General features: G+C 44.9%; 1 protein-coding gene across 6 annotated transcripts in view; it reads right to left on the bottom strand.

The window, feature by feature from the left end:
- Positions 1-21,799, bottom strand: part of COL27A1 (collagen type XXVII alpha 1 chain) — a 239,406-nt gene that overhangs the window by 24,849 nt on the left and 192,758 nt on the right. For all 6 annotated transcript variants that reach the window (XM_075120654.1, XM_048823074.2, XM_048823076.2 and 3 more), the window contains 4 exons: positions 12,047-12,100; positions 11,834-11,941; positions 8,200-8,253; positions 7,786-7,839 (listed from right to left, as the gene is read on the bottom strand). In XM_075120654.1, coding sequence (XP_074976755.1) covers positions 7,786-7,839; positions 8,200-8,253; positions 11,834-11,941; positions 12,047-12,100 — 270 coding nt within the window. The remainder of the gene's footprint in view (positions 1-7,785; positions 7,840-8,199; positions 8,254-11,833; positions 11,942-12,046; positions 12,101-21,799) is intronic.

Raw genomic sequence — 21,799 nt, 5'->3', positions numbered from 1 at the left:
CGTTCAATATTTTTCCATATAAAGGAAGTCTAGCTAAAACGATTTGTTTGAAATACACATGGGTACCTCCAAGGGTGAGGCTTAGTGAAGGGCGAATCACACCTACATGCCTGTTTGGATAAGGATTATGAAGGATGAAATACTGCTAAGTTTGCCTCAGGCTAAGGATTAAGTGAACACTGATGGGTAAAACTCTGCAGGGCTCTCTTTAAAATGAGGAAAGATGCTTTAGTGATTGGCACATGATAGATAGATTGGATTTATGAGGAGAGATTAGCCTTTGAAGTTCAGATCCTTCTTTTGGGTTTGGCTAACAGGGATGGAATTTTAGGGAAGGTCTGAGAGTGTCTGTCTCTCTCTCTCTCGTTCATATTATTCCCTGTACTTCCTGCTTCTGGTCATGCTGGGGATGCTGCAACAACAAGTCCCACTTGGGGCATTTCTGCCCTTCCCAGTTCCATCTGGGTCAGGAAGCAGAAACACAGAAATGGGTAAAGTTGGAAAACAAGGGGAGAGTGGTGGTGGGTGGGGAAGGGAGAGGAGGACAAAGTTATTTCAAATCTTTTGAACTTCCAAAAAATTGGGTCTAAATTTTGGGTTGGTTCATATTGATTGGAACCAATTTGCCCATCCCTAACAACCCGGCACCAGCAAAATTGTGCAAAACTGTCCATGCTGTGACATGAGTTTGCTCACATACTATCTCGTGCCAGGAGGAGTGGGGTAGACAGCAATCCTTATTGTACCAAGAAGAAGGATTATTCTAAGCCAAGGGCTGCAGTACAGTGCTGGCTTTGGCAAGAGCGTTAGTTTTCTAGTGATGTCTGAATGGTTTCTTTGCGGACTGCTTCTGCCTGGTCTAGCTACCCTTTTCTGAGGAACGCAACTACACAGAGTTATTTGCAGCTGCCTATAAAGTTAAGCAATGGGAGGGAGCAGGATGCTTCTTTGACCTTCTGAATTGTATCTCCCTGACAGTCAACCTAGTTCGGAATTGAGCCGCATTTTTCCTCACCCGATTGCACATTCCCTGATCTATAAAGGGAGCAGAACTGCTCCAAATACATACCCTGGCTACATGCGGCTATCACAAACTGTTCTTGTAGTCACTTCAGACCAGATGGTGAGCCCCTTACACAACTGCTTATGTGAGTAATTTCATGGAATTCAGTGGGATGACTTGTGTGAGTAACTACTCAGCAGCCTGAGCGAGGGGCTCACAATGAGGCACTCAGTTACCCTTCCTGTGCATTTCACCCTCTAAAACATAGATGCTGTTTTGCTGTCGTTGTTTTAAATTCCCTTGCGTAAATCACTTGGGGTTACAGTGTCCTATTTCTTCTCGAGCCCAGTTCAGAGACATCTGTCTCTTAGCTCCCTGCGTGATAGCTACATTCCAGCTCCTCTGGTTTTTGGCGACTTGATGTTGCTGAATCTTTGACATACTGGCTCCTCAGGATTAATGCACTTCACAGCTCCTTTGGGGTTCCAGGTCCTTAGGATTGTTGTACTGCAGTTTTTAGGTGATCCTTTCTCCTGGCACATGGGGGCTGCTGGGTTCTGACTCTTTGGGGCTGCTGCACCAAAAGTTCTCTCATGTATGGGAACTCACAAAGTTAATTCATGTGGAGCCAAGTACTTGAGTCTTCGTAATTCTCTGGTAATTGGTTTCTACAAACCATCCCAGTGTGGTTATTAAGGTCCCCTCTATCTTTCTTCCATAAGTCCTCTATGGTGCTGTGGGTACCCATGATGCCCCGAACATTTGGCAATTGCTCAATGATGCTGCCACCTGGGAGAAGACATGCAGAACTGTTTGTCTGTCCTTGACTTTTGGTAATGGCAGGTATGCAATTGACAATGCTCAGCTTCAGACAGTCCCAACTGCGTTCAGCAGCAGAGCGCGGCTGTTGCCAACAGCTCGTTTTCTGAGGGTGGGTGTAGGCACAGGGGAAGTTTATCAAGTGTGACTGTGGCACCGGGGAAGGGGATGTGCCAAGCTATATTGCAGGCTTTCAGTTCAAGGATGAAGAGGGCCTTGCACCAAGATTAACTTTTGCAGACTGGCAGAGTTAGATTCCTACAGGTTTTGCAACACTGCATCTGGTGGTATTCAGATCGGTGTTCATGTCGCACTCCCCATCAGGACCCAGCTCAAGCTGGGGAAGCTAATGATCCAACCAGCGGATCAAATTCGGTGATGAATCCTAGTCACGTGCCACTTGAGGGACATTGCACATACGCTAAGATGATGACAACTAAGCAATTCATATCCCCTCCATTATATTCTTAGAGATAATGGCATTCTTTCCTTTCTCTGTGTACTGCCATTCCAAAATTCACTATCTTACGCCAAGGATTTGGAGTGGTACTGGTGGGGTTAGGTTTACATTTCCATTTTTAAGGGATAACATGTTTGGGAGATTCAGTAGGATTCTTGAGGAATGGAATATAGAGAGAAGCTGTGCAAGGACTGCTCATGGGTATAGAGTTGGGCAATAGATGGAGAGATTTGGGTGGCTGATTAAAAATAAGAAACAAAATATGTCTAACAGTCCTTCCCATGCTGCCCCCAGAGACTCCACTGTGAAAGGGCTTCCTATGTGAAGCCACCAGCTAATACCTTACAACTGATCTACTTTCTAGCCACTGTTAGAGTAGTAGGGACCCTCAGGAAATAGGGATACAAAGCCACAGCTCCTCAGTCTCAGATAAGAATCTGAATGTACGTATCAGGATGCAGAAGGCTTGACATTGGATACTTCTCTCCAAAGAGGTTGTGGATGCCTTTTCATTTCACATCCTAATCCGACATGATCAGGGTTCAGTTCAGAGAAAGTTCTAAACTTGGGACTTCTTCAAAGAGTGTCAAGATCTCTGTAGCTGGTCCCTAGAACAGAGTGATGATGCTCTAGATCCCATATATACTAGACACCTTCCCTACAGGTCTTCAACAGCTCCTGGATGCTACAGGGGTCTTAAGCCTGACTGATAAATTCCAGTACCGCAGGGCTGAGCTTCTCTAGGACTTCTTGACGTTTGGATTATTTTCAGAGAGAGGGAGACTAAAGGTCTTTGCTAATTCTTTGGAAAGTTGCAGTTAAAAAAAAGTTACAGTAAAGGGCAGAAAAGTAAACAAGTTGGGATACAAATGGAAAATGCATGGAGGAAAAGGAAAGGCTTGTTGTTGTTGGCTCCCCTCCCAAAGTGAGATACACCAGTTTGTAATTTTTAAAAGGATCTCATCTGGACAATCCTAAGCGGCTGCCAAATGATCCGAGCAAGGCCTCTGTGAGGAGCTGTGAGTGTACTAAAATCCAGCAGAATAATTAACTGGGATGGTGCTGTGGAATTCAATTCCAAAATAATGGATATCTTCAGGCTAATTAGTGCTTTGGAAAAGGGCAGACTTTCTCCACCATTAAATACCCTTCTTCTGCACTGCTAATTTCCTACAGAGTTTAAAAAGTCACAGCACAATCACGGCCCCATTTCTTCCCTCTGCAGCTTTCGCTTCACTCTCATCTCCAAGGTCTGAATTCTTCCTCATTTGGTGTTAAGTTTACACGTTAACTTGGGGAAGGATCCTGACACGTGTATTCGTGTGCTGTGATCCAGGCAGTTCTTATAAGATAAGGAGGGATGGGTGAGGCTAGGACTTAGATGAGAGGCCCCCATGGAACACCGACATGCTTCAGGAAGTGGTGCTGGGGATTCAGCAAGTAATGCTGCGTTCCCCGTGCCACTATAGAACCAATGCCCCAGGATGGGATTAAAGCATCACTGTACTGGTGGAGGTGCCACCTTTCAGGTACGATGAAAAACAGGGGGCTTGACCGTTTGCGGTCATTACAAGTTCCCATGGTACTTAACAGCAGAGATATTGTAATGCTCTGATTCAGAGAGTCCAAGGCAGGAAGGGACCGCTGTGATCATCCAATTCTAGTCTGACCTCCTGTATAACATAGCTCATAGGACTTCCCTGAATTAATTCCTGTTTGAACAAGAGCAGAGATTCCCAAACTGTGGTACATACACCCCTGGGGCACATGAGCCTGTCAGAAGTGTCATTCTGTCCCAGGGTGGTCTGTCTCTCCCACGAGGCAGCAGGGTCCACCTAACTACTGCGTCATGACATAGCTCATTCAAAGAAACAGGTATCAAAGAGAGCAGCTGACCAACGAAGTGCCAGTCAGGCAGCTGCCTCCCTAATATGACATCCTGGCCAAATTCCAATTTGGGTAATTACATTCCCCTGCATTTCTCAGCTGACTATGGGATTCACTTTCACTTCCCAGATTTAACCCAGAGTTGGCTGCATTTCACTGGAGGATGAAATGACCCCTGTATATAATTTAATTTTGAAAAGTTCCTGGTAAATGCTGTGTAAATATATTGCCTCTGGTATGGTGACTTCCAACAGCAGCTGTTTGGTTTGGGATACATTTTCTCTCCATCTTCTTAATGCCTCTGCTGTTTATTCTTGTAGTCTTTCTGCAGTTGCTCCTTTTGTGTACCACTGCTATTCCTGATCCTCCGGAAATTGATTACTGGTCCTGCAACCTGTGCCATCTAATTAACGTGTGCTAGCCCAGTCCACTTGGGATGGCAGGAGCATGTTTGTCAGTGGCTGGCATCCAAAGCAGTTCCCAATCCCAGCAGCAGAAGCACTGCCTGATAATTGTGAGGCTTTAAAGCACAGCTAGCAGTTGTCTGGTGTTGGACAGGTTTCCAAGCACAGTGATTGCAAGCACAGTTTGCCAAGCAAGTCTCTTGAGGCTGGGTAGGCCAATTGCCAAGGGTGGTTCTGGCAAATTGGTAGCTATAGAGAAGGAGGGATTGGCAAGCAAATCTGTTCAGATTAAGGATTTTTGGGAGCATTAAATACCAAGGTGGGCACCTTGGATAAGCTTAAAATTTGCAGTATGTAGGGATAAACCAGCAATAATGACTATACAATACAAAGTCTAATATCTGCACACATCTCATTCTCCTCTGTATTTCACTGCTTAGAGACAATGGCTCTTTTTGCTTTTGGTGTGTTACACTCACTGTTTTGCGCCAGGATACTGAAGCCTCCTGTATCTAATGTGTCTGGAAACCTGGGCCAGTCTCTCAAAGGACAATGTGTAACAAACTGTAAGACCAGTAGGACAACGGAACAGTCTGCCTAGGGAGGTCATGGAAGCTCCTTTGCTGGAGGTTTTCAAAAGGAGGCTGGAGCCATCTGCCTTGGGTGGTTTAGACACAACAAATCCTGCATCTTGGCCTGTGCTTGGTGGAAAGTTTTAGCTCTGCTACTTTGAGCCAGATGATGGCAGGAGACTTCTTGGAGAATGGATGCCACTTAATGGAGGACACAGAAGCTGGGGGCCATTCACCTTGGTACAACTGGAGAACACTATGGGAAGGTTTGGGAAGCTAACAGGTAGCACAAAAAGAGGATGGGGTGGCCATAAAAACAAAGATGGAGAAGCTACTCAGCAAGCTGGTGATGGAGATAAGGGAGTCTCAGAGAAATGGTCAGATGCCCCAGTGCCAGAGACACATCTTAAGGTTGGAAGGGAGCAGAGAGAGAAGTTCAGGAATTCTCAGTGACATCAATAATAATCATGCCTGGGGCAGCATCTCTGGGTTGAGAGTGTATCTAAATTCAACAACTGGATGCTCTCCTAACTCCTTCTAATATTTTGTCACAACTTCTGCAGTGGAGTCAGTCACAGCGTAAAAGGAGACCAACTCACATGTCTCAGAGACTCATGTCAATGTAAAGAATCTCTAGACACACCAAGGTAGAAGGGCCTAGCTATGGGTGCCTTTCCACTTGGAATCCTCACTTGGTATAATGGGTTCAAAGTCCTGGCAAAGATGTACCCATGAGATCTCTTCTTAGAATCTCAGGAGTCCCTGTAAGGAAGGAAACTCTTGCCTGCAGATGCACGTCTGTGATTGTGACCATGTGCAATAACACAAGTGCTGAGGGATGCCAATAATTCAAACCCTGCACTGAGTGCTTCCTGCAATAGGAACACTAAGTACAGTAGGGTAGAAAACGAGGATCAATAAAAATTCAAACAACTTTTCTCATGGTAGGGTCCAATTTGCAACCACTTCCAATTACTACTCTTTTCCTTCCTGCGCAGGGGGGAAGAAAGCTGCTGCTGTAGCTACTGACAGACATGTGATTGGCTCCGGCAACAATGCAAGTACAGCCAAAGCCAGCTGGGATCATCTTCAGAGCATTGAGCAGCAAGCTGTGCCGAGAGGAAGCCACTAAAATATGAGTCACTTCTCCAGCCTGAATTGGGTACGATCAAGCTGACTCAGCAAAAGCCTTGAAAGAATGCAGCAGTGGAACAAGGGTTTTGACTCATTCCAGCTGCAGTCAAGGGGTGTAGGTGGACAAAAGTCACAGGCGTGAGAGGCTATGAGTAAAATGGGATGGGGGAAGGGAGACCATTTGTGCTTCACTTACGAAATGTAATAGGCTGGAACAAACAGAAATAGCAGGAAGATTTTCCAAGAGCAGACAGTTTTAGGGGCATGTGTGCACAGTTTTAGTTTGACTTTACAACAAAACCTACTGATCTAATTTCTTTTATCTTGGGGATTCAGTAGAATTTCTGTGGAACTAGGAAACGGCCCCAATATTCATGCCTATGGGCCCTTCCAGAGATACAAGAGAGTATGGGTGCCTGGAAATGGTGTCCTGGTGGATTGTGTGCCCTGATCCTGACTTGCACTGATAATGCACTGGCTTGTGTGTTTGGGTACGTCTACGCAACAAAAAAAAGAATTCCCCTCCCCCCTCCCCCCGCCAACCCTGTGGCAGAGAGCCTCAGAGCTACGCCCGGTCAACTGACTTGGGCTTGCACGGCAGGGCTAAAGACAGCAGTGATTCAGACCCTCCCCACTTGCCAGGTTCCAGAGCCTGGGCTCCAGCCTGAATGTCTACCCTGCTATTTTTAGCCCTGCAGCACAAGCCCCACAAGCCTGAGTCAGCTGACTGGGCTTGGAGACTCACGGCCATATTTTGTTTTGTTTTTTGCTGTATAGACATATCCTAACTGGCACCACTGCCCTCTGCTGAATGGGATGCCAGACTTGTCCAAATGTTTATCAGTTTCTAATGCTCATCCTCTAACACAAGGGTTCTCAAACTTCACTGCACCACAACCCTCTTCTGAAAACAAAAATTACCACCCAACCCCAGGAGCGGGGACTGAAGCCTGAGCCCAGCCGCCCTGGTGGAAGGGAGGGGGCAAAGTCGAAGCCCAAGGGCTTCAGCCCCAGGAAGGGAGCCTGTAACCTGAGCCCTGCAACCCAGGGCTGAAGCCCTCAGGCTTCGGCCCCGAGCCGCAGCAAGTCTAAGCCAGCCCTGGAGACCCCATTAAAACGACCCACAGTTTGAGAACAGCTGCCTCTAGCAGGTCAGTGGGAGAAAGAGAGGATACAATGTAGCTAGTGCTGCTATTATTGATGATGGTTAAATCAAGAGCCTCTTTCAGCTCAAGCAGTAGAAGCTTGTGTTTTTGGCACAGGATGTCACAGTTTCTATTTCCCAGGCCACATGTTTGCAGCTAGCGGGTGGCTAAGGGTTGTCTGCACATCTATGGTTCACATCTTTGTGTTTGTGTTGGATTACAGGTGCTAGTGTTTATTTGAATGGGTCTGTGGGAGCTGTGCCCTGGTGCTTCGCTTGGAATGGGTGCTGCTCTCCGAGCAGGGGCACTTTTGGCTCATGCAGAACAGGAGATGGCAAATTTCATGCAGTTTAGCTCTTACCTTTTCACCTTTTGGCCCTGGTGGTCCGATTGGCCCTGGCGGTCCTGCATGCCCCTGTGGGAGAACAGAAAACATATGATGGGATTGTAAAAATGGAGTCACTTCTGTGATAGGATCCTGTATTGCTGACTACAGAGACACCTGAATTGCACGTGCAGGCTTCAGAGAAATATAGAAGCATCAGCAGTGACATTATCCATGCCTGGAAGATGGAGTAAAACCAGATCTGAAGAATTCTCCACAGCCCAGACTGAGAATAATAAAGAACTGAGCTGTCTATCATCCCAACAAATATAGTTATTATAGTTTGGAAATATAAATATAGTTAAATTAGTTTTGCATCCTGGGCTAATTATGATGTTAGATTTGGAAATGGGTAAAACAGGGGAATGAGCATCAAAAAAGCAGTCTTACTTCATAACCCATTAAGCCAGGTTCCCCTTGAGCTCCCATCCTTCCTGGAGCACCCTGTGGAAGCAATCACACAGAAAAATGCCATTAGAACAGCCTGCTGTCATTGTCTTCAGAAACCACACGCTGAATTGGCCTGCAGAAAGTGGACTTTCAAGACAGGCAAACCTTAGGCTTGGGAGATTAAACTGAAATGCTCCCATCTATTCTTTGGGCAAACCAGGTAGCCTTATGGCAGCAGCATCCTGAAGTATTCTCTGCACTCAGTTATCAGATCGATAGGAGGGTAGCTACTCTAACCCAAGTCTCTGCCAAGAGTTTATCAGTGAGGTTCCCAGCTCATTTACAGAAATATTGACATCCCAGTAATCAGTTCTTTTCCAGTTGGGAACTGGCTCATATTTTTGGACTCCTATAACTCCTAAAAATGTAGAGTCCTGGTCTTTCCTCTTATGCCAACGTATCCTGGAAATTAAACTCTTGCCTTTGCTCTCCAAATCATTTGGGCATATAGAGGAAAATCTCAAGACAATGCAATGTGGATAATGCCTTGCTAACTGCTAGATGTATACATAGGTACTGGAACTAGGGGTGCTGCCGCACCCGCTGTCTTGAAGTGGACTCCATTATACACAGGGTTTACAGTCTGGTTCAATGGCTCTCAGCACCCTCACTATACAAATTGTTCCAGCATCCTTGGATACATACATAATAAAACTAGCAAAGGGTGATGTGTGAACATTGTGCTAATGTTCTGCTCTTCGCCTTTCCCCTCTGGACTCTATTGCTAACTTCTAATACAAGGTCTTTTTTGCTGAATATTCCTTCAGTGAAGTTTTCAGTGAGACAGTTCTGATGAAGGCCTGAACCCTTAAACATACAAAGACCGCTTTTGTTTGTTGTGGTTCTCAGGCCTGGCAATAAAGATGGCATTGAGGAGTCAGCTCCTGAGCTGCAATTGACTAGGGAGTTGCAAGAGCTGATGTTTTAGGAATCTGAACAAAAGGTTAAAAAAAGAGTTTCCAAATCCTGATCTTCAGATTAAAGCTGGATGCAAGCCTTTTGCTACTAAACTGCAGATACTGGCAAACTCATACTACCTTTCTAGCCAGTGGTGAGCGGAGTAAGTTTTAACTGTTGACGCTAAGGGACATATCTCCTTCTGGTGCTTTATATTTTATACCCTGATAATTTCTATGCTTCATTTACTCAATGGGTAGAATATAGAATTCTTGGTCACAGGAGGAGTTGCATGCATTAGTCACTCCAGATGATAGAAACCATCACACAAATCATACGATCATTAACCATTTCCCCTTTACTGCTGGAAGTTCAAGTGCTGGCATGCATGGATATGGACCGAGAAAGCAGATAATCAATCTATAGAGTGCAAAGGATGGCTTCCTGAATTTGAGGATTTTTCTGGTGATCTATCAGAATGGGAGTGTACTTTGTTTTAGAGGGAAACAAGACTTTTTCTTGTTTGAGGTCATTTGGGATCTTCCAGTATCCTGCTTCAGAGACCTGGTGTTGGGTTTCCCACAAAAGGTGTGGGTAGCTCCTCCTGGAGTCCATCAACGTGAGTACTGTACAAGTCCAAGGAGTTGCTTGAGTGTGCCATGAGGAGGGTTCTGCCCACAGGATCCACTCACACGACCTGCCCTGTACCCCACCTTGCTGGTCAGAAACTGTAAGGTCTCATTAGACTGTCCAAATCTTCCATTTTTTCCATCATATTTTTTACCCTTTCCTCAAGGACAGACTGAAAAGATACACTCAGTCCAACAGACTGCTGCTCAGAAATTTCTCTGCTTCCCTGAGAAATAATCCATGGAGACTCTGCCAAAGTAGTCTGCAGGGACGATCTATTGGAAAGACCATAACTTTTAATGGAGGCCTTAAAAATCACAGCAGAATCGCTGTTGCTCAGTCACTCAGTGCTACTGTTCTGAAACATCTTAGCAATTCCTGGTTCCTTCCTGTCTTTTCAGTATGTTCTACAGATTAAATCAGAGGAGGCAAGTGATACTTAAGCAATTACTATAAGAACCTGCAGGGCTAGAACCCGGAACCACAGCGGTTCTGGGCCACTGATACCTCCACTGGAGGCTTAGGGGTGATCCTGTGGGAGGACCCTGTGAGGCTGGGCCAAGGAGGATGTACCACCCAGCAGGACCTGAGTGGCAGCTCCTCAGAGCCCACAGATTAGCTGGCACTGGTACTTAAAACAGGAAGCCATGACAGTGAGTTGTCCAAACCACATACAGATTGCCCGCCTGTCCTGCTTTAGACCCTGTGCACGAGAGATCCCAGACTCCAGCTTCTGTACGTGCCTGCCTCCTGATGCCTGACTCTTGGTTTACCCTCCAACCTATCTTGGACTATGACCTCCTGGTAATGGACAATGCTGCCTAATGACGCCTGACTCCTGGTTTGCCCTGTGGCCTCTCTCGGACTCTGACCCTCTGGTACCCAACTCATCCTGACTCCTGCTCTGACCACTACGTCTGATGGCCCATGACTCAGTCATGATAGTTACCCTGCTGGTTGGATACATATGAAGAAATATTTGTTGCCTGTTGCGACTGTTTGGATCCCACTGTCTGACAATCTTGAGGTAACTGAACTGCTGCTGTTCTGTCTCCCAGCCTCACTCCAGCACCACACCCAAAACCTTTATCATGTTCTATCTGTGCTCATTGCAAGTGTTCCAGATAGTGGATCAAGAGTGGGTGTATGGCTGGGGCAGAAGTCCAAGGCAGAATTCCACGTAATAAAACAGTTTGACTTGGAAGCTGCTCTCACCATGAGTATGCAGTCTAAAGGGAATGCTCTGAGCAAATACAGCTTCTCAGCTCATTCCCTCTTCCAGAAATATATTCTCAAGAGTTAGACTTGAGAGGAGAGAGTCCATATAAAACTGCAATGTATCCTTAACTGGCTACATCTGCTATCAACAAATGAAAACTTGAGAGATTCCTTCTCATGTGGCAAAGTAGCAAATTATTAAAATCACTGATCAGCTAAAACTAGAGCTGGTTGGAAAAATATTTACATGGGAAATTTTGAAAAAAAAATTCTTGTGAAAATGTTTGAGTTTTTTGATGTAAAACCAAAACCATTTTTTCCAGATTTTATGATGTTAAAATGGAAAATTTTGTAGTTTTTTCTTTTACCCCCACCCTTCCTCTTTTTCTCTCTCCTTTTTGCCCCTAAAATAATTTGCCACTGGAAAGGGGGGAGGAGAAAAAAATGGGAGAAAAAAGCAATTCCCCCCCAAAAAACCCCTAACCTTCCCCAAATATTTTTTTCTGTTTTTTCACAGAAAAATCTGATTTTTGTTTTAGCATAAACAAGCCAACAAAAACTTTCCTTGTAAAAAATTTCGTTTAGGAAAAAAAAATCTATTTTCCGTTTTCAAAGGAAAGTTTTGCTAGAAAATTTTCGATCAGCTCTAATTTAAACCATGAAAAAGAAGTAAAATAATGTAAATTTGAATCCCTCTCTCTGCCTCACCCCCTTTCTGTGCCTCTGTTCTGTCTCCCCAAGGCACACAGATGCCTCCCCACCCCCTCCAGGCTCACCCTACCACTTGTCACTTTGGGTTGCACTCAATCAATTGCAGGTGTATTCTCACCATAGGTCCCAGGGTACCTCTGGATCCTTTAAGGCCTTGCATCCCTTTTGGTCCCATCTTCCCTGGAGGGCCTGTCTCGCCCAGCTGCCCCTGATAGCCCTTGCTGCCCTGTAAAAGAGGCGTATACAGATTATTGACGCAAAATGAAACAAAACCTTAAAGAAGCAAAGAGATGAGAATGAAAAGGAGGTAACACTGGCAACAGGCTCTTACCTTCTGGCCGGTTTTGCCCTTTTCTCCCTGTTTGCCTGGTTTCCCTTCTGGTCCCTAGGAGAGTGGAGAAACCCAAAGAGCCATGAGAGACTAAAGTAAAAGTTCTACCCAGCAACCATGGTGCGCCCCCTGAGCATGATAATCGGAGCCCATCTCTGGCGATGGTGCCAGGTAACAAGTCCTTTTACCCCTCCAGTCCTATTCCCATGGGAGCAGAGAAACAGGAAGGATGTTTATGCAATAATCCAATGGACCATGAGATGTGACAAAATAAATTCCCTTTATCAGCACTATGGCAGAGCAGGAGCAAGGTTAAGATTGTTCCTGAGCTCCTCTGACATGAAACTGAGGCTTACCAACCACTTCACGATGGAGAGATTTCTGTGCCAGGAAGGCTGCCTAGTTCTGGGGGGAGCAGTAAGAAGATGCAGGGTTTTTAACCTTCAGATCACATGGCATATACAGACTAGGACTCTAAAGACTAACCATCACCATCTGATGACTGTTTGTCAGCATATGTGAAGTGTTTGGCAGGTCTCAGTGGAGTTCTGCGTGCAAAGTTGCCTGTGGCATCAAATATGGCATCCTAACTGGCCTCTTTGTTGGCAGTTTCAGAAGAGACAGCAAGGATTGATTGAACTGTACAGTCCTCTCGCTCTTGGCAGTGCTCCCTGTCAGTTCATTGGCGGAGAAAGTTGCCCTGCTGTTTCCTGCTGTGCTTTGTTCTATCTACGCATAAAGAGAGAACTTTTACTCTCTCAATCAAGCACCTTTCACCAGCAGTGAATATGGGTTTGGATAACTCTGTAAGTGCTGTTTAGAATAATGGCTCTGGAAAGTGGCTGTGTATTGGAGTCACTGCATAGCTAACTAGCATTCCTACTAGACTGGAAGTGTATTGACAATGACTGGTTTTATTTTCTACTTGCCTGTTAAGTATCTTTCTGCTCATTACACACACATTTTATCTATTTGTATTATTATTACAATTCACACGCATGGACATATATAAAAACAGACCCCATTACACACAGACCTATGTACAGTATATAGGAATAGACTCAAACGCACAAATACAGAGGGACTCTTGGACAGCAAGACACACACATATAGGACTGCTGTTTACACCTATTCTCAATCACACACACAAGACCTGCAACCCGTCCATGCACACAAAGCATATGTAAACCAGGCTGTGGGGAGTCAGACATGGGAGCGTGAAAGGTAGTTAAATATAGCAGACTTCTAGGTCCCTACACTGGACCCAGGATAGAACTGGAAGTGCATGAAATGTGTGAAAGACAAGAATGAGACAGTAGTAGTTTCACAGGGCCATGTCTCAGCTCCTTTTCATCAGCTGGAAAACAGGAGCCCAGGGATTCAGTGTTTTATTAGGAGTGCCGGTGGCTGTGGGCCTGGTGATAGACTGGATTTGACAGGAATTAACAGCAGCTGGACAATCACTGAAAAAGAGTTTGTACATTTGGGCAATTGGAACTTGAAGTTTTCCTCAGTATGTATGTACCAGTTCATCTTCCTGTATCAGTCTAGCAGTTGTGTCTGCCCAGATCTCTCTCCGGCATTTCACCACTAATGACGCTGTGGAAGCAGATTGGTTTAATCGGATGTCTTTTGGCTAAACAAAAGTATCAACACATAACAAGCCTGGTCACATGCAGTGTTTCTCAGCTTTGATCTGACACAAGCGCCTTAGAGGTCTCTGCTCCAAGAGCAGTTCAAACCTATTGCACTCCATGGAAGAGTTGAGCTAGCCCTTCAATTCCCTGAGTACAGCGACTCCGTTCTGCATGAGCCATACATTTCAAAAGGTTTCAGAGGAACAGCCGTGTTAGTCTGTATTCGCAAAAAGAAAAGGAGTACTTGTGGCACCTTAGAGACTAACCAATTGATTTGAGCATGAGCTTTTGTGAGCTACAGCTCACTTCATCAGATGTTTACCGTGGAAACTGCAGCAGACTTTATATACACACAGAAATCATGAAACAATACCTCCTCCCACCCCACTGTCCTGCTGGTAATAGCTTATCTAAAGTGATCAACAGGTGGGCCATTTCCAGCACAAATCCAGGTTTTCTCACCCTCCACCCCCCCCCCACAAATTCACTCTCCTGCTGGTGCTAGCCCATCCAAAGTGACAACTCTTTACATAATCAAGTCGGGCTATTTCCTGCATAGATCAAGGTTTTCTCACATCCCCCCCACCCCCATACACACACAAACTCACTCTCCTGCTGGTAATAGCTCATCTAAACTGACCACTCTCCAGGTTTAAATCCAAGTTAAACCAGAACATCTGGGGGGGGGGGGGGTTAGGAAAAAACAAGAGGAAACAGGCTACCTTGCATAATGACTTAGCCACTCCCAGTTTCTATGTGAGAAAACCTTGATCTATGCAGGAAATAGCCCGACTTGATTATGTAAAGAGTTGTCACTTTGGATGGGCTAGCACCAGCAGGAGAGTGAATTTGTGTGGGGGGGTGGAGGGTGAGAAAACCTGGATTTGTGCTGGAAATGGCCCACCTGTTGATCACTTTAGATAAGCTATTACCAGCAGGACAGTGGGGTGGGAGGAGGTATTGTTTCATGATTTCTGTGTGTATATAAAGTCTGCTGCAGTTTCCACGGTAAACATCTGATGAAGTGAGCTGTAGCTCAGGAAAGCTCATGCTCAAATAAATTGGTTAGTCTCTAAGGTGCCACAAGTACTCCTTTACATTTCAAAAGAGCATTCTGAAAAGAGTGGCTAATAATCCTCCATAAAGTTATTGTCTCTGCTCCAGAGTACTTGATTCCTTCTATCAGTTGTCTCCAGCCCATGGAGCTCCCCTCTTTGTTCCCCAGTTGTTGTTGTTGTTAGGGGTTGTTTTTTTTTTTTTTTTTTTTGCCAGAACCTTTCCAAGCCTATGCACAGATCAATGGGCTAGAACGACAGTTGTCCCAGAAGTATGACAGCAGGTTGTACCACTGCTGCACTTTATCAGTGCTGAATACCAAGGGTCCAGTCTTGCAGCACACCCACAATTCATATTTCTACTGGGAACCTAAAGGAATCCTTTCACTGTGCCCCTGAGTTTGGAGGCAATGAACTCTAGTAGTGAGAGTAACAGAAGGGGAGTTGGGCCTCTTGAGTACCCATTCCCAGTTCTGCTACCAACTTGATATGTGACATCAGGCCACATGTCTTAATCTCTCTTTGTCTCAGGCCTGGTCTCCACTTAAAATTTATACCAGCATAATTAAGTTGATCAGGAGTGGGAAAACCCCTCCTCTCCCCCGACAACACAGCTATGCTGGCAAAATCCCCAGTGTAGACATAGTTACGCTGACATAACCACACTTCTGTTGGCATAGCTAATGTCATTCAAGGAGGTAGTATTCTCACATCAGCAAAACTCCTCATTCTGTTGGTGTACGCTGCATCCACCCTAAGAGTCTGTGCTGACATAGCTATGGGCAGGTGCTCAGATGTTCATGGGATCTCTAAACTCCTTGGGCTTGACTCTTTCTTAATTCGGAGAGGGAAAAAGTGGCAGTATCTCCCAAGCCCCCACACTGGTGGTGCCAAAATGAGCTAGCTGTCACACACAGGAGACTGTGCTGATCTTCATACATTACTCCCTCTTTCTTTCTTCTGTGAGCTGTGAAACTGTCCACGAGGTTGACATGTAAAATTACTGTCATTGGGTATCTGAGCTGGCCCCTGCTGAAATGAAAGGAGCAGTTCGCACCTCTGTTATTGTTTTAGGTTCTGCAGATGTCTCTTGGTTGTTTTTACACTTAGTTCACTTTTTAGAGGCTCTCTCTGTAACCATAAGAGCCAGAAACTTTCATTTTAAAACAAAAAGTAAGTTTAGAATCTGGAGTACAAGATGGCAGCAAGAAAGAGCAAATGGTGTGCCATACTGCCACGTACAGGCTTAATCACAACCCTGCCTGATGCAACCCTGTGAGCTCAGCAAAACCAAAGCCCTCAGTTATCTGAAGGTTTCCAATACGCTTCCTTTGGGGGAAAAAAATCAGGGTTTGTCTGTCTGTCCATGTGAGAAAACAGAGGGTGAAATCCTGGTTCTGCTGAAGTCATAGGTGCCAGAATCCCACCCAGAGTCTGCAGCATGGTGGATTCTAGTGTCTTTTGCCAGTTCCTGTGTTTTTAGCTACTGATCTCTAGCGCAAACACTACAGTGATGGGCACCATAGAGAAGCCATAAATAAAAACAATTCACCCCAAGGTCTTTTTACTGGATTCAAATCAGCTGAATCTGAGGGCTAAGGCACTACACACGTGGTGATTTTTATTCTTTGAGAAAGTTTGTAAGCTTTTTGATGGGAACTTTTAGTCATCATCTTGCTGAAAAAACAAATCCTCTTTCCAATTGTTCTTCCTTAAGTGGGATTATTTCTAAATAGCAATATCCCTTTATACACTGCTCTGTTTATCAGATCTGTAAAAAAAATTGCAGCATGCCAGTGCCTCTAGGAGATGATGGTATTTGTGATGCGACATTGTGAAGGGAGCATTTTTAAACTAAAGCCATACAGTGTTAGGTGCGCAAAAATATTTGCTTAAGAAAAACAGAAATTACAATCTGTTGGTTTGTTCATTTGAAAATTTCATTACAAATTTGAGAAAGAGCCCATTTTTGCAGGTTTTTCCCCAGAGGTCTGGGATATTTTTCAAAGGGTGAGGGGACGGCTAGGTTCCCAACAAACGGGGGTGTTTTTAGCGGCTGATGGCTTTGGCAATGAAGAGTTATGTTTCTTGCATGGAATGCAAATAAAGCAATATTTGAGAGGGGTGCAAAAAAAACCAAGTCATGTGAAATATCTACACAACCAGGATGGTGGCGCTCACACAATTCTATAGATGAGGGTTGGAATTCACCCAGCATAGGCCCACAAACCACTTAAGTCCCACTGCAGCTTCTAGTCTGAGGGCTTAAGTGGCACACTGGTTTTGTGCCGGCCCTCTGCACAGGGCTGACTTTCACCCTGTGACAATAACTCCACCTTGCTTAACAGGAGGAAGCAGGTACTCTTGTTTTAGGGCTCCTCCTTCCCGCCTTTATACCAAAGTCCTTCATCTCATCAGAAACATTTTGTCCTTTTCCAAAATGCCTTGAGCTATTCAATCCCACTGCCTTGTGCTTCAGAGCCCGAGGGTTTCTTACACTCTTAAGCAAGTCCTCTCTCCACATCACTCTTCACAGCAACTGAGCTGTCACTAGCTGCATTAGAGTTAGTTTTCTAAACACTGATGTAATTTCTCAAGATGTATACAAGTCCAGTCATTTCTTCATCTGGTCTCAGTTCATCACTTTTCTCAGTAGGTTTCCCACCTCTTTGTTTCAGGAGCACATGGGTTGTTTTATTGCATAATTTCCATGCTCCACATGGATACTTGAAGCAGTTGCTTATCTTATGTATTGGGAAACTTTTGTTGATAATTAACGCCCACCCAGTTCCATGAATCTCTACACTGTACAAAGACAGACCACCACACTGCATGCACCAGCTGTTCCTACAATTTTCAGCCCGACTCAGCTCTTCTTGCGCCTGTGGGCGTCTTTCATTGTTACCCCCATTTAAATATATAACACAGCTTAATGTATGAATTAACACATTGAGTGGCTGAAGGAAAAACTGGGATTTAACTTTTTAATTTTCAGGCTGTATCTGGAAATGTGTGGGGACGACTAAAGTCCATTCGGGTACAAGAATCATTAGACAAGGAGAGAGAACACAGCCTATGCAACAGCTCTTTTCAGTCCACTATCTGTCAGCTTTTGGGGGAAGAGGAAAATGCACTCCCATTGTATAACTCACAGAGCATGACCAATGGAGATCTACATTACAGCCCTAAAACCCTGCAGACTAAAATGTTATAAGAAGTGAGTGGAGATTTGCTATAAAATGTTCCATTCAGGAAGACTCCAAAACTGATTAAAGGCCAAATAGACCTGAACAGCGAAGTTCCAGTCTGGATCCAAACTTCCCAAAGGTGTGCTGGAGTTCAGATATTGGGGTTAGATTTGCCCCCACTTCTAGAATAATCATAGGTGGGCCAGCTTCTCAGATGATGTTAATCAGCATTGCTCTACTGAAGTTGATGAAGATATGACCCAATTGACCCGATTTTAAATGGCATCTGCAAGTACTCAGCACTTCTGGAAAACTTAGGAAATATGCATCTGGAGATGTAACACAGCGATGGAAGAAAGCATTGTCAGGACATTCAGGACAGTCATGAAAAGCAGTCTTATAAGGGTGATGTACCCTACCAAAGCCCATGGACACAATTTTGATCCAATACTGCTCATTAACCTGCTCAGGAATATGACTGTCAATGTAATGCCAATGCCTTTTGGGCTTCATTGAATGGAAGCCATTAAATCACTCCCTCTGATTAGAAACGTGTCAGTTAAAGAGAAGGCATGTGATTGCTGTAATCAAAATGTGTATTGGTGGAGATGGAAAGAGTGAGGGGAGAAGGGGGGAGTATGGGCCAGGGGAACTGGGGATGGATTCAGAGGAAGTAACAGGGGTAGGAAAGAAACCAAAGGTGCAATAAGGCTAGCAAAGAAAAATATGAAAAAGGAGGAACATAAAGGAAAATGAAAAAACACCCTATCATTTCCTACTGCTCTGCAAGGTCTCCATATGAGAAGCTCCACTTAATAAACTGATTGAGAGAATCCTTCCCCCCACCGAGGACAGTCCACAAGTTTTCAGGAAATTAGGAGATAATTGGGGCTGGGCACTTGAAGACATAAATGTTTCAGATTTACAAGAAACACATTTTGTAATCTCTCTGTCTAGCAGTGGTTTGGAGGAGGAGCAGCTCATGACTGGATATAAGGAACGAAAACAAGAAGCAACTGGTTTTCAAGGTTCAGAGGTCTGAATTTGTGATTATTGGGAAGCAGCAAGAGACTCTTCGCCCATGGTGAAGAGCGCTGGTACAGCCAGATAGATGAGATTAAATGAAAAATACAATCGGGGAATCCTATAAAAAGAGCTAAAGCTCAAACTGGGAGACTGTAGCTAAAAGCTGTCATTCTGGCATCCTCTTGAGTCGACTTCCACAGCTTGACATCCAGAGTCTGGGTCACAGAGAACATAATGCAGGAGATGGTCTTCTATACTGAGAGCGCTGTCATGTAACTCCTGAAGTTTACCGTGGAAGCATCTACATGGTCAACAGCATGCATCGTACAAAGAAAGTGTGGCCTGTTGGTCAGTGCTAGAGACTTGTAGCAGAACTCCTGGGTTCTAGTCTGAGTTCTGTCACCGACTGGCTGTGTGGCTTGGGCAAGTCACTTCTCTTCTCTGTACCTCTGTCTGCCCGGCTGTGAAATGGGGATAGGGATACTTGACTACTCCACAGTGCAATAGCTAGTGAGACATGATTAATACTGTATTTGTCAACAGCTGGGTGGAAAGAGCTGGAGAAGTGCAAAGCATCACTAAGTGCTCAGCTGTGCAGCTTTCATACAGGGTCTCTCCAGAACCACCACATGAACTAGCTCTTTTAGTTCAAACATGGGGGAGGGCAAGACACAGCATTTTAGCAGCATGACTCCCGTTTTCTGCAGTGAGAAATGTGTAGGTCCAATTCCTTTAAGCAGCAGGGGTTACAGTCTTCCTTTTGAAGAACACGAAGGCCCTGAGGTTGTGGCAGAGGTGGGGAATGAAATCTCTCTCACAATAAGGAGGGGGAATCTTGGAGTAACTGGAGGGAGAGGGAGAGAGAAAGAGTGAGTCTCCTTAGTCTGAGTCAGGAAAGAGCCTGTGCCAAGGAAACAGGATTGATTTCAAAGTCTGGCTCATTTCAGTTCCTATTAACTCTAAATGAAAACCAGCTGGGACCAGCCCTCCTCCCCCAGAGCAAGATTCTCAGAATGGAAAAGCCCAAGCAGAGCTGGCCAATTCATCGAAAGAGGTAACCAGCTCCTCTTTGCGGCAGAAGGCTGATCAATCTCCCCTTGTGAGCAGCGTCCACATGTGTCTGATGGAATGCTCCAGATTTTTGAGGGGGAAAACTCTGTGAATCATCACAGAACTCTTGCTGCTTGCAGGACATTAGATTCCACTAGGCAGATCTGATGGGCTGAGTCACACATACCAAAATAGCAAGACAGCCCCCCCAAACAAACCCACCCAAACAAAACAAACACCCACACGTTCGTTAAAAATGACTGTTTACTGTTCCAGATCAGAGATCAAACTGGTGCTTCAAGAGATGCCTTGGCTGTTAGAGTAATACTGAAAGAGGACCCATAGCAGCAGAGTTTGGAGTTCCATGGGGGTTGCAGCCGTGCTTGCAGAATGGGAGGGAGAGAGATGCCTATGAGTTGCAACCACACCTAAAGATGCAGCTCCATAGGCCCAGTTCAGCAAACCATCCCTGCTGAAAGCAAAGCATTTAAGTACATATACTTAATTCCCACAGTCTTTACGTGCTTTGCTGAATTGGGACAGTATTTGGTGCTTTGCGTCCATCCAGCAATGACATTTACAGGCTTCAAGGCATATCATGTAAGAGGCAGTGTGACCTAATGAATAGAGTACTTGACTGGGACTCAGGAGACCTGGGCTCTATTTCTGACTCTGCCACTAGTCTGCTTGGTGACCTTGGACCAGTCACTTCACCTCTTTGCCTCAGTTTTCCCATATTTAAAATGGGTTTATGATACTGAAAGTGGTTTGAAATCTATGGATGAAAAGTGCTAGATATTAGTGAGTTGCTCCATAGTCCGTCTAAAGGAGGTGGTGTTTTCAGCAGTACTCCTTTACACTATGGTGCTCCATGTTTTCTATTTTGTGGATCAGTTGGTAAGAGAAAGTCCCCTCCCAATTCTTCGATCCCTCAGTGTATGGTTCTCAAAATGTTTCCTGCGGTAAGGGCTCCGTGGATGGTCCATAGACGACAGTTTGACAGCTACTTGGTTTAAGAGAGACAGTCCTTAACGCCTTACCAGAAATGCATAAGTTCTCCTTGCATTGACACAAGTTAAAGCAGAAATGACTGTAGGATTGCTCTTAAGCAGCTTTGATATTTGCAGTGAGTTAAATGCCATTCCTCGATGTGGCATTGCCGGCTCTCGCTGACCTCTCATGCTCAGAATGAACAGATATATTCAGTGACTGCAAAGGGAGGCACTTAGTTGCACAAAATTCTTCAGTCATGTTTCCAGTGGCAGGAAATGGAAAAGAACAATGTAAAACCACTAGGGGGGAAATTCAGCTCTCAGTGACTCCGAACGACTCCGCTGGCTTCAGTGGAGCATTGGCTTTGATAGAAGTTACCCCAGATTCACACCAGTGTAATGAGATTAGAAACCAGCCACACGTCTATTCTATAAAGGTGTTGGAGTGGATCTGTGGCTTAGAAGTGGAAAATCAGTCTCAGCCAACAAGGTCTGTTCCTTGGGGTTTTGTTCTGAAGGGTGTGAAGTTGATGGATATAAGATATGAAAATGGCTTAACACACCCAGTAAATAAGCAGAAAAATAGCCTCATCTTGGGACAAACCCCCTTAGCATGAGCTCTTGCTGCTCAAAGATTTGTTCCTTTCTGATGATCAAACGGCTATCCTTATAGAGTGAAATTCAGCCCCATGCAGAAGGCTGGGAACAAAACCAATGCACCATTTAAGTCCTACTTAAAGCGACAAAAGAAGACTTAAGCGGGGCATAGGTTTTGCATTGTCCCTCTGCAATGGGTTGAGTTTGC

Source organism: Caretta caretta, chromosome 16 (assembly GCF_965140235.1).
Source record: "Caretta caretta isolate rCarCar2 chromosome 16, rCarCar1.hap1, whole genome shotgun sequence".
In the NCBI taxonomy this organism is placed as follows: Eukaryota; Metazoa; Chordata; order Testudines; family Cheloniidae; genus Caretta; species Caretta caretta.
The sequence above is the reverse complement of the archived record's forward strand: the minus strand, read 5'-3'. Positions and strand labels throughout refer to the sequence as shown.